Source organism: Corticium candelabrum, chromosome 18, assembly GCF_963422355.1.
Source record: "Corticium candelabrum chromosome 18, ooCorCand1.1, whole genome shotgun sequence".
Lineage (NCBI taxonomy): Eukaryota > Metazoa > Porifera > Homoscleromorpha > Homosclerophorida > Plakinidae > Corticium > Corticium candelabrum.
Genome location: NC_085102.1, coordinates 4,115,959 through 4,128,792, shown reverse-complemented (window position 1 = coordinate 4,128,792; position 12,834 = coordinate 4,115,959). Strand labels below are relative to the sequence as shown.

Below are 12,834 nucleotides of genomic sequence, written 5' to 3'. Positions count from 1 at the left end.
AAGTATCAACTCGTATCAGAACCGGAGTAACTAAAAAGTTAACTCCGCCCCGGGGCGTGGCCAATGACAACTTGGGCACGTGCACGAGTTGTAGCAAGCCGCCGGTTTTCAATGCTAATTGTTCGTAGACTGCAGCAGAACGTGACAACTGGCATGATTCTCCTTCGTGCTGAAACAGGAAGACATGCACCGGTCTTCCTCTGCTTGCTCGCATAACACTCTCTAGTATTAGACTGGATGGGTAGTCAGTGGTGCCATCACACAGTACATAGACAGCCTCTACAAATAAGTCCGCAAATGCACACACCAGACCGTCGAGAAGATTACTGCTTGTTGAACAGTGTTGTTTTGCTAGCCACGTCTCTGCTGCAGCGACATTGTCGTGGCTGCAAGTGACGGATTTTGGTTGCCATCTCGTTGCTATGGACGCGTACTGCACGAGATTGAATCGGCGCGCTGGCCTCTGTTGACATTGGCGTCGCAACCATCGGGATATCTCGCGACGCACGAAGTCTAGATAGACGTACATCGATCCCGATGTGTCGATCGATAGTGTTACATCTCCTTCAGCGATGTCGTCGAGACACAGCGTCTTCCACGCTCTCTGTGCGGCCTCCAACATGGGTGTAGTCAGGATGTCAACACTGTAACCAAGTGCACGTGTTAAGCACGTGAGTATCCGGGTATATCATTTAGTCACCCGCTACTGTCTGGATATTTCTGTCATCTTCTTTTGTATCGCATCAAGTATCACTACAACCATGTCCTCGTTTGCTTCAGTAATGAGAGTGGATTAGTATTATCAGTTTGTCATCATGTATAAATGTTGTTTTTAGTCAGACGATTGGACTGCTTGTACTCTGTGTCGTTCTGGACGTCAAAGTGTAGACACTCTACTTCGAGCGAGAGAAAGGAAGATAGAATGGCCGCTTTCTAAACAAGCTTTGAACCCTGTTGAGGTTTTTAAGCTTTTTGCGTTTCAATGATCAATGAAGAGATTTGAGATCGAGAGAGAGTCTGAGTTATTGTATTGTTTTTAGGATCCTATTATTGCTACGTCAATTGATGAAGCATTTGATAGTACTATGCAGTTTTTGTCTATGACAACACGGCAATGCAGGGTATTTCGAGTGGTTTAATTAATTTGTCTTTTGTGCACGCACACTCACACACACACACACACACACGCACGCACACACACACACACACACACACACACACACACACACACACACACACACACATGCACGCACGCACACACACACACACAGACACACACACACAGACACACACACACAGACACACACACAATGGACAACACACACACACACACACACACACACACACACACACACACACACACACACACACACACACACACACACACACACACACACACACACACACACACACACATGGACACACACACACACACACACACACACACACACACACACACACACACACACACACACACACACACACACACACACACACACACACACACACATGGACAACACACACACACACACACACACACACACACACACACACACACACACACACACACACACACACACACACACACACACACACACACACACACACACACACAGCGCTAGAGAACAAGTATTTTTAGCAGTTGCATTTAGGCGTCTTCCTTCTTTAACAATTTCAAGAGTTTGTTGTTACATTATTATTTCACACTTTTTGTAGTTTTTGGTGAAAAAATATTAAGCGAGGTGTTTAAAACAAGTTGATCTTTTGTCTTGTGAATAATATACTGCATCTTTGTATTTATTCTCTTTTAATTTATTTACTTTCACAAATAGACGATAAAGACAAAAACACAAGCAGACAAACAGACATACATACAAACAAACAGACAAAAACACAAATGGACAAACATACATACATACATACAAACAAACAAATAAATATACAAAAGACAAAAATTAACAAACAAACAAATAGAAAATAAAAACAATCACAAATGGACAAACATACATACATACAAACATACAAACAAACAATAGAGACAAACACGGATGTACCAAAGTATTATCATGGTCATATCTGTAGCATCAGAAAGCACATTGAGTAGATCTCTTAGTCAAGTAGGTGGTGGGAGACGTAATGGGTTTCCAGGCAATTTTTCGTTGACAGAGTTGTCAGCAGGATGACATTATAGACTACAATGTCTTGCTGTTTGTCTATCTTTTTGCCTGTTTTCTACTTCTGTTTGTTTATTTAATATATATTTCAACGTTTTTGCTAGCGCTATTACAACACTCACAAACCTAAGCATCTGGATTCACCCGATGGGATATTTTGCAGACGATACTTGCAACCAAAATACACATCTCTACCCAAACAGAATCCAGTATGTTACACAGTGAAGCCATTGCCTTTGTACTTGTTGTCATACACAATGCTTGTTTGTAGCTGCAACGATCTGAAGACGTTCGTGTTCAGTTACCACCTGGTTCGTACTCTGTAGTGGCTGGCAGGTGGGGTGAACAGAAGACCAGCACACATGTTGTACACTTGGAACAACATCAGAGTGTTCAACTGACATTCGCGAGCTACTCGTAGACTGCATAGACTCAGACAGGTCTGCCAGGCCAGTGCCTATAGATTCGAATCTGTAACCGACAACTCGGTTACAACTGTAAAGTACTAATTGCGATGAATTTCTTGCTTGTGTGAGTGAGTAGAGTGTAACTGTTTGGAAAACACGCAATTGACATCTGCTGTCAGACTATGTGTGTACGTCATAGACTTCACTACTAGCCCTAGATCTAAAAATGTAGTGTCCGAAACTAACTTTGATAATAGAGTGTAGCTACATGCATGCTCAATTGTTTCATAGCAATAGCGATGCCGTGAATCAGCCGACTGGGCAGCACGAGCTTTATTTGTTTGTTGTTGGCACACGGTACCGGCCTTGGAACACTGCACATTACATGCCGCGCGAGTTAGTCCTTTTTGTTTGAAATACTGAAATACTGCACTAGAAAGTTGAAGAGTAGCTACATTATAATATAATTATTTATTAATTTATTGTGCATGCGCGCTTTTTACATTACAAATGAATGCAGTTTAGTGACAGAACTCCGAGGCCAACTTGAATTCAATTATTTGAAACTTAGACATACTGTAGCTGTAAAATGGATGATCCTCGATTTTCCAAGATCAGGCTTGATCCTCGATTTAAGGTGAAGGAAGCTCGCTTGTTATTTAAGTTTTGTTGACGACGTTCATTTCTTATTGAATGTTAGCCTGTTCCAAGAAAAACGAGGAAAGTAAAAATCGACAAGAGGTTTGCTGGCATGTTTACTGACAAAAGGTTCAAGACGAAATGTGAGATTTGATTGTAGCATGTTGATGGCACTTACATTATATGTTTTAATACGAATATGATTATTTGATTCAATTAATAATTGTATTAAATATTTATCGTAAATATTACAAATATATTTATATTAATATTAAATACTATGTTAATTTAATATTAATATAAATTATTTATATTAGAGTGTATAATGTGCAACCTATGTGAACAGATGTGGTTGATAAACGTGGACGTTTCGTAAACCAGACGTCTGATGATGATCTGAAACGCTTCTATGCATTAGAAGATGAAACTTCCCAACGTAGTCAAACAGAGACAGCAGACCAATATTTGATAGCAAACTCAACAGAAACAACAAAGAAGTCAGGTAAAAAGAGAGCCACTGACATACCTATTGAGAAGGAACGAAAGAAGGATTTAAGACAGAAGGGATGGAGTACTAATAATGAAGTTGAAGAAAATGTGGAGTCGGCTAGAGTTACAAGAAACAAGAAGGATTGTAAAACACATGAAAAGAAAGCAGAGATTTATTCAGACAAAAATCTTGTCGAGCTATCGAAACACCAGAAAAGACATACTCAACACTATGTCAAATACTCATCTAGTGAGCAAGAAGAGGACTCCAGTGATAACGAGTCTACTGGTGACTGTGTTGAAGTGGATTATGCTCGTGGTGAGGGTCTGCTATTATCGTCATCAGATGAAGAAGATAGTGGGCAACTTTGTGAATCAGATGAGGTTTATGTCAACATCTCTAATAGTAAAGTATGGCTACAACGTTGCAATTACTTCAGGTTGTTCACGACTGGGGAGAATTAGATCACGATGTTCCGGTTGCAAGTAATGTAACTCGTCGCTTGGCTGTTTGTAATATGGACTGGGATAGAGTCACAGCATCGGATCTTCTCGGTTAAAAATCATAACTGACAACAATGATCTTCTAAGTTTATCACATGTTGGTCTCATAGTATTGTTTAATTCATTCAAGCCTACTGGAGCTATCGTAGAATCAGTCAAGGTATGAGTGATTGGTAACCATGCAAATGTTGACACGCCATATTGTCGTCTTTGTGATAGTTTGTTGTATTGTTTTCTACTGTTTGTACTGGTAGATATATTTGTCTGACTTTGGTTCAGAACGGCTAGCAAATGAGGACAGGATGGGACCTGCCGAACTAGTAGAGGGAGATTTGAATGACGGCTCTACAGAAGTAAATTAGTCTGTGCATTTGTTTTTGGTAGATTGTTGGAGGTAATATGTGTTGGTTGTTGGCTATATATATCTAGGGTGCAGGATATTCGGCTGAAAAGTTGAGACAGTATCAGTTGAATCGGCTGAAGTACTATTATGCAGTTGTTGTGTGTGACTCGGCAGGTTTTGTTTCTGTTTTTGGCTTTGTTAATTTTAACTAAATGGTACAATTGTTGCAGAAACGGCATCAAGTATCTACGATATTTGTGATGGAATAGAGTTGGAATTATCAGCCAGCAAGCTGGACTTAAGGTTGGATGTAGTGTGTATGCTTGGACATACGTGTGTCTGTATGTTGTATGCAAGTAGTTTGATTGTAAGTTTACACTCCTGATGAGCTGTAGAGCAACAGGGGGTGACCACTTTTGTCTTGAAAGGTGATGAAGGATTTGGCCACTTTCCATTACAATTGAGTTTTTAAGCCTTATAGTTGCATCAGTCAGTTTAGCTTAGTCGTGTGAGGCTGACATGCTATGAGTGGATGTACCCAATCTAAATGCACAACACATGGATACAACAATAATCAGAGCCACTCTACATAATGATTCAAAACACAGCGAAATGAGCCATTTCCTGAAATGGCCAGCTAACTGTAGACACTGTCAGTACAGGGTTGAACTTGATTCAAAATTCTGAACATTGTACAACTGTACAATGGGTGCAGCAGTAATGAATTTTTAGTTTCTAATCATTCAGTCTGGATGTTGGGTTGTGAAATAAGGACGTAATAGACTAAGTATTAGCACTCAAAATCTCAAAATTTCTACTAACAAGTGCCTTATATTTGCTTTGTGATAAGCCCTTGGTTAACGTTGTTTGTGTTTCTTCTGATGCTTAATAATAATTGCATAGTACGCCTTTGGTCTGCTATTATTAGTAGAAGTAGGTCAGCAGCTACAGATAAGTCAAGACTATGGATCTTCTAAAGTAGGAAAAGTAATAGCTGGCAGTGTGGGAAAAATCTTGAATCTCGCTAACTATACATCGCAAACAGATAATTCTAATATTATAGCAAATGGGCAAGAGAACACCAAAATTGAGATACTGAATAGATTGAGTGTACTATATAGCTAAATGTACGCGTACATGGAATTTATGGATGTTACATATGACATAGAGAATGAATGATTCATTATTGCACTTTGTACCATTATGACATCAGGAATATGTGTACAGATGAACTCGCTTCCGTTTTGATGTGTAATGTAATCTGTATACCTTCCGTGATGCCCCTTCTAGGCTCCTATATCTACATAAACGTTTGCCGTAATTCCCACACTGCCAGCTATTGCTGTTCCTACTTTAGTTTACAAAGAGAGTGATGGAGACTTGAGGCTTATGATGAAAGACTTGCGAATAGAAGTGGTTTGGTGATCATTTGAAGATGTGGCAGTGATATGAAACTTAGGTGTTACAATACCACTGATCTTTCGTTTTGCAGGTTTATTCCTGATGAGACCGAGTTTGATCAAGAGCCACAATCTGTAGCAACTGATGTACCGGCTGGCTACAATGCACCAAAGTATAATGTTTCTTTGTGATGTGTTAGCAAGACATACAGAGACACAGACGGTCACTGTTATGTGAATTGGAGCAAGTAGTGTTAAAGTAGATGACAGCTATGGATCACTCTAGATGTGAACCAGCATGGATGAATTAGCAACTAGGAGTATTGACCAGGAGGCTGATTGTACAGTGATCTTGTGGGTTTTGGGCAGGCAAAAGACAGATGGACGGATGAACAGACAGACAGACAGGCAGGCAGGCAGGCAGAGGAGGAAGAGATTTGCCGTCCAACTCCAAAAATGTAACATCAAGACCCTTACAAAGAAGTTCTCATCTCTCCTCAACAAATACAGCTACAGGAAGACTTCAGGTCTCAGTGGACAGTCATAAACATTTAGAGATTGGGACCAAAAGTCACTTTTTCATCTAGTCGTAATGTGTATGTGTATTTAGTGCGTATATAGTGTGCATTGTAGTTTTAATCAGTTTTCATGTATGTACTAGATGTCATGGACACGTAGATTAGCTATTGCTTTGGTGCTATAGTTCATTTATGAAAATATATGTATTGACAGGCATACAGACAGACAGACAGACAGACGGACAGACAGACAGACAGACAGTATATGATTCAGGAATAGGTGCCAATGTTGAACTCGATTTCTCTCTGGCACACTCATTTAGTAGTGACACAGTGGTCAGAGCATCGAGAGAGGACAGATTTGCAGCTGCAAAAAGAGAGGAGAAAAAAATATTCAAATCAACAGCATCCAGGGTCATGCAAAGCTACCTTCATTCCATTGATTTTTGAACATTTTGGTTGTTGGGGAGAAATGGCAGACAATTATTTGAACCAGCTGACCAAAAGATCGAGAGATGTAGAAAGTGGATTAAGTGAAGCACAGTTTAGAGGACAATGGAGAAAGAGGCTGTCAATATGCCTTCAGAAGTCCAATTCCAATGTAGTATTGAGAAAACTTAGAAGAATTACAGAGGGAAATGAAGAATTGGACGACAATGAAAGAGACATTCAGACCATCATTCATTAGAATTTTAGTATTCAATCTCTATGTCTCAGTAGATGGACATTTAGCTTAGCAGTTTTACCTATAGTGTTCTTGTAAAATTTTGCTTTTTGTGTTCAATAGTGAAATAAGACAGACAGACAGACAGACAGACAATGACATATATAGTGTCCAATTGCATGCAAGCTAAGTTGATAAATTTTTAGAGACCCGTGTGGGTCTAATTGATATATAACGGACTTTCGTATGTATAGCTTGTAATAGTTTATATGTATGAAATATAAAGAGTGGACAGACAGACAGACAGACAGATGGGCCTCTTACTGGGGGCATCCTCTGTCAGTGATCATCTTTACAAAGCATGCGCAGTCATTGCTAGGGGTCATTTACCTTATTCAATATCATCTCTTCTCTCGGCTTCCAGGCTCATAGCAATACCCAAGAAAAATGGAGATGTACGGCCAATTGCTGTTGGTGAAGTTTTTCGTCAGATAACAGCTAAAGTCATATGCAATCAACTAAAGAGCAATTTTGCTGATCATTTGTCATTACTTCAGCATGGTGTGGCAGTAGAGGGAGGATCAGAAATGTTGGTTCATCACGTCCAATTAGCCCTTGAATCTAATCCCAGTTGGGCATTACTCAAAACTGATATGTCAAATGCATTCAATAAATGTTGGTCATCTTGTTTACCAAATGGGAGAAGAAACAGTCCTCATCAACTCAGAAGAAGGAGTTCACCAAGGAGACCCGTTAGGTCCAGTTCTTTTTTCCCTCACAATACATCCTGTCTTGAAGCAGTTACAACTACAGCACAACAAAGTTCAAGCATTAGCATATCTAGATGACATTTTTTACTTGGTGAACCTGATGCAACTGTCAATGCAGCCTTACATCTGAAGTCATCTCTTACTCCTCTTGGCTTATCAACATGTCATCAAAATGTGAGCTGTTCACTCCTGACCCACTTAATACCAAATATTGCCCATTCCAAGGGACGATTGATGGGACTATGGTCTTAGGCATTCCCGTGGGAAGTTCTTCCTTTGTCCTTTCCAAGTCTGAAGACATAGCTCACTCTGGTCAATCACTTTGCTCTGCTTTGTCTCAATTAGAAGATCCTCAGTCAGAATGCCTTCTACTACGTCATTGCCATGTTCCCAAGTTAAATTACTTGGCTAGGTCAGTATCACCATCTTTATTTCAGTCTACAGCTGAAATACATGACAACATGACTCGAAGAACCTTTTGTAAAATATTGGGAGTGCCATCAATAGTCGATGAACGGTGGAAACAGGCAACACTTCTTATCAAATTAGGAGGATTTGGAATGACATTGGTCGATGCTATTGCTCCATCTGCATTTTTAGGAGGATGGATGCATACTCTGTCAAACTTGCCTACTAGGTTCCCTTACTTGACTAACAATGTATGACTCTTGCTTTCAACCGACAATGTCTCGAAGATCTCGGCCGATATTCATCAGGCTGTCAAGTCTACTGGTTGTGATGATTGCCAACATCTAAGTGAGTTTGTCAAACAGCCCAAGAAATTACAACAAAAACTATCTAGTCAACTACAGAAGGCAAATGCAAATTCCTGCCTGGAAACTTTGATTTCACAATCAGATAGAGCTACAGCTAAATTTAGATCAATAAGAGGAAAGGGAGCTGGGTCGTGGCCGGAAGCCATTCCTACTGATTCTTGCACTGAAACCCGACGAATTTCGTTTGACAGCATCTCTTAGGTTGGACATACCTGCACCTTTTGTCAACTGGAACATCCAGTGTGAATGTGGCAAGTTGGCAGATGAATATCATCTTCTTGCATGCAAACATGGAGGTGGGCCTGTGTGGCAACACGATGATATTGTGAATGCATGGAGCACTTGTCTACATGAATTAAAGATTCATCACGAGAAAGAACCTCGACATCGTTACTCTTGAAATGAGAATAGACCAGACATAGTTGTGTATGACTCTGGGTGTAGCTATGACCTTGATGTAGCTATGGCTTATCCTTTCAGCCAAGACTCTTTAAAGCAGGCAGCTTTAGAGGAAGGTTTTGCTGCAGCAAGAAAGGAAGAAAGGAAGATGAATCAAATACGAAAAACAACAACTTGCTGGCAATACATCAAGCCTCAATTTCACTCCTGGTATTTTAACATTTTGGAACTTGGGGATCAGAAGCTACCAACTATCTAAACAAACTAGCCAGAAGATCAAGAGACATTGAAGGCTATACAAATGAAGCTGACCTTAGAGGGTTTTGGAGGAACACATTCTCAATAATATTACAACGATGTAGCGCTAAAGTCATCCTTCACAGGCTGACTCGTGTCTTCCTTGGAGAAGTAGATGAGAACATACACAAATGAGACTATCAAAGTAGTTTGCATTAAACTAAAGCTGAACTCAGTAGATTGTTTGCATTTAGTGTTAGAAATGTAACGTAGAGTTTGTGTTTCAATAAATGAAATTGACAGACAGACAGACAGACAGACAGACAGACAGATTGCATGTTGGTTGGTTTTCCCATAATTTCTAAAAAGATATCAAGAAGTCTTACTTCCTGTGTTTGGATGCTGCTAGTGTTTTAGATTGCTTGATATTGTTGTGGTAGTTTTATTGGTAACAGTAAGGATCAAAATGGATAGATGATTGGCAGATAGATGGTGATAGAAGAGGCAGTTGAATACCTACCACAGACAGACAGACAGAGAACAGATGGACAAAGAACAGACAGAATGTACCAGCATGGAACAGCTGCAAGTGCAGACACTGTTGATATATTTGGCACCAACTGAGCTTTTTTTATTAGATTTCAGACATCTGCTCTTCAGCAGTCTAATGTCAATCTCACGTGGGATGAGACAGACAAAACAAGGACCAAGACCACGATGCGAAGGTCTTAAACATTACAACTTGTCGTTTGAATGCTGCTGTATTAGAGTATTATACAGCATGTCTGAAACTGAAATTAATAAAATGGATTTCTCTGAGCTGTTGGCGTCTGAAGAAGGAAGCGAAGACAATGATGAGGATATGCACGATAAGAGCCCAAATGCTGCTGAAGACAAAGACATCAATGAAACTCATGCCACAAAGGCAAAGAAAGTCAATCAATACAAGGTCAAATTAGATAGTAATTGGTTGTTAAAATGTTGTAGTAGAATGAATGTAGGCTCTCTTGAGATTGGAAGACTCCAAGGCAGACGGCAATCAGGAACTGGAAGTTACTTGGGAACCAGGTGTGTATGCATGAATAAACTACCTTCACAGAATCTGTTGTCTTGAGACAATGTGGTTTCTTACTGATGTATGTTATTACTAATTTGTATGACAAAGACCTGCTGAAACAATAGGGAGCAAACACTAGTAAATGACAAAGTGAGAATCTCGTATTATATGAACAGACAAGTTGTAGACAGTCTTATAATACCAGCAGAGAAGTAGACAAATGAAGAGTTTTGACAGACATTTATGATAGAAGATATATTTATGAAGGCATTCGGGCAGGCTGGCAGTCAGCCAGTGGAAAGGATAATGGGTGACATATCTAACCCTATGGATTATCGCTTTGACTCTTATGCTGTTGCATGGAATGGTAGCTCTATGTGTTAGAAAGGCAGCTAGTAATACTTCAGTGTATTGGCTAATTGGTAAGTACTGTACCCAGGCACACCCATACTAGGCTTGAGTATCCAGCTAGTTGTCTCTCCCCCCCAGGAGGAGAAAGACCCTGAGGATTGGCTGGATACTCGAGCCTACACCAATACAGACGGTCAACAATATTGGCAATATGTGAAACTTTACCAAATAGTAGCTTTAGACTTAAGGTGTAAATGTTTGATTGCTGAGCTTGGATGCTGATCCTTTGAAGGCTTGCAAGAAACGGTGCTCGAAGATGTCGAGAAAGTCGATTGTTAGTGTCAATAGTTAGGATGTTTGGGTGGTAGTTTGTAATGAATTGTGATTTTAGCTAAGGCAAATAGATATGCTGTTACTCCTTGGGAACAATACTTGAACAAGAGGAAGGAGAAACGGAAACAAAGAAGAAAGAATCCTAACAATGTAGGGTAGATTTGTTTTGAATATGATATGCTTTATCAGCTGGTCAATCTTAACCCAGCGTGAGAGATTGTACTGAGGAGTGGTGTTTGTGTGTGATTGGTATGAAGGTTATCAACATTGAGAATGTAGGGTCTGTGGGATCAAGTGTGAGCACGACGGGTGGTTTCGATGATCCATTCTTTTCAGGGCAACCAGAATCGAAGTTTACAGTAAGTGTGGTGGATCGATAATGTTATACATATAGTAACTCAATTGTATTTGTGTGTTTGTGCTACTCAGTCACTGTCAACTAAGAAGACAAAAGGAGGTCAATCAAAAGCACCAAGGGTTCAGTTAACAGGAGAAGAGCAGCAGCAACAGGTTCGATTGATGCGATAGACTCCAGATGCATTGTTCCAAGTTACAGTGACTATGGATGTTTAGAAAGATGAGTTAGAACTGTTGGTAGCTGATAAAGACAGTGGCAAAGCTCACTTTAGCTTAAAGGTTTGTTTGTTTCTACTCTGAATATTTAAAGCTATAGACTAGTGTACTGTGAAAGGCTATTCTTGCCCAAGAGAAAAGGTCGAGAAAGAAAAGGAAGCAAAAACAGATTGAGGTTTGAAAAAACAAATTAATACATTGTCTCACTTCAATCCCGCAAATCACCATTCTGTTGTCGGGTCTGCTCTGTAGGAACAAGTCGTCGATGATTTTCAAATTGATCTTGATGATTCAAGATTTGAAGCTATTTTTACTACAAATGAATATGCAATCGATCCATCAAATCCTCAGTTTAAGTGTGTCCTCATTCTCTGACTGTCTAGTTCAGTTAAATCACATGTTTATCATGTCACTATAGAAGAACAAAGGCAATGCAGACAATAGTTGAAGAAAAGCAAAGAAAACGAGGATCGATTAGGAGTAATGAGAGGAAAGATGTCACCCCACAATTATCAAGCAAAGGCATAGCAAGTAATACCCATGTACAACTCAACTCTCTAGTATACATGTACTTTGCTCATATGGGTGGTGTCCATGCACTTGTAGGTTATTTGTCGCCAACAGAGGGAATGTCGGCACCTTCACTTGTTTCTGACGTTGCGGATTGCGTCACTGCTCCACCCTTGTCCTCCATCGTTCGTTCAGTCAAAACGAAGACAGAACGCTTTAACGCGTGGAAGAGACGAAAATTCGACAATCAAAAGAAATGAGTGGGTGTCCTCTATCATTAACAGTACACGCGCTCTTAGATTAGATATTTGACCCCCTCAATGTTTTGGAACATCAGTCTGGTAGAGAAATTCCACGTTTAATGATGCTATACACAGTTTTGAGTTTACAGTGATTGCAATGTGTGTGTGGAGCCAGTGTGCACGACTAGGAGAGAGTTTGCGTTGAGAAATCTTCATCTCAAGATGAGATTTTAAGAATGTGGCTCTCAATGTGGTCATACCCACTGCGTTACTGTTTACCGTTGGTATGGTTTTCAGTAGGCGTTTGGCAAATTACGGGCACGTCGATGCGATAACGGCTATCCCTCCTGCAACGTGATGACGAATTGTGTTTGCCACATTAGTGTGTGTGTGTGACCGGTCTTGACTCAAATTTTTCCGACTCCAGTCAATGCCTTCACGCACGTTT

At 40.1% G+C, this 12,834-nt stretch overlaps 3 protein-coding genes across 3 annotated transcripts in view; 2 read left to right on the top strand and 1 right to left on the bottom strand.

The window, feature by feature from the left end:
- LOC134193706 (uncharacterized) overlaps positions 1 to 622 on the bottom strand; it is a 3,053-nt gene extending 2,431 nt beyond the window's left edge. The window contains exon 1 of the mRNA XM_062662543.1: positions 1 to 622. This exon is cut by the window's left edge and continues 188 nt beyond it. Within this exon, the coding sequence (XP_062518527.1) occupies positions 1 to 622 (622 nt within the window).
- A 74-nt stretch (positions 623 to 696) lies between these two features.
- Positions 697 to 2,737, top strand: LOC134194264 (uncharacterized). Its single transcript, XM_062663189.1, has 5 exons — positions 697 to 779; positions 837 to 959; positions 1,041 to 1,121; positions 2,279 to 2,383; positions 2,446 to 2,737. Exons 1-5 carry the CDS (start codon positions 762 to 764, stop codon positions 2,593 to 2,595), a joined length of 477 nt encoding a protein of 158 aa, XP_062519173.1. The 5' UTR covers positions 697 to 761; the 3' UTR covers positions 2,596 to 2,737.
- A 389-nt stretch (positions 2,738 to 3,126) lies between these two features.
- LOC134193564 (ESF1 homolog) lies at positions 3,127 to 12,581 on the top strand. The gene is made up of 21 exons (XM_062662389.1): positions 3,127 to 3,218; positions 3,282 to 3,363; positions 3,567 to 4,093; positions 4,150 to 4,264; positions 4,324 to 4,373; positions 4,468 to 4,566; positions 4,643 to 4,730; positions 4,787 to 4,859; positions 6,049 to 6,129; positions 9,959 to 10,045; positions 10,101 to 10,269; positions 10,322 to 10,388; positions 11,021 to 11,062; positions 11,120 to 11,211; positions 11,319 to 11,420; positions 11,491 to 11,571; positions 11,635 to 11,697; positions 11,753 to 11,809; positions 11,887 to 11,990; positions 12,053 to 12,165; positions 12,241 to 12,581. Exons 1-21 carry the CDS (start codon positions 3,171 to 3,173, stop codon positions 12,402 to 12,404), a joined length of 2,304 nt encoding a protein of 767 aa, XP_062518373.1. The 5' UTR covers positions 3,127 to 3,170; the 3' UTR covers positions 12,405 to 12,581.
- The last annotated feature ends 253 nt before the right edge of the window (positions 12,582 to 12,834 follow it).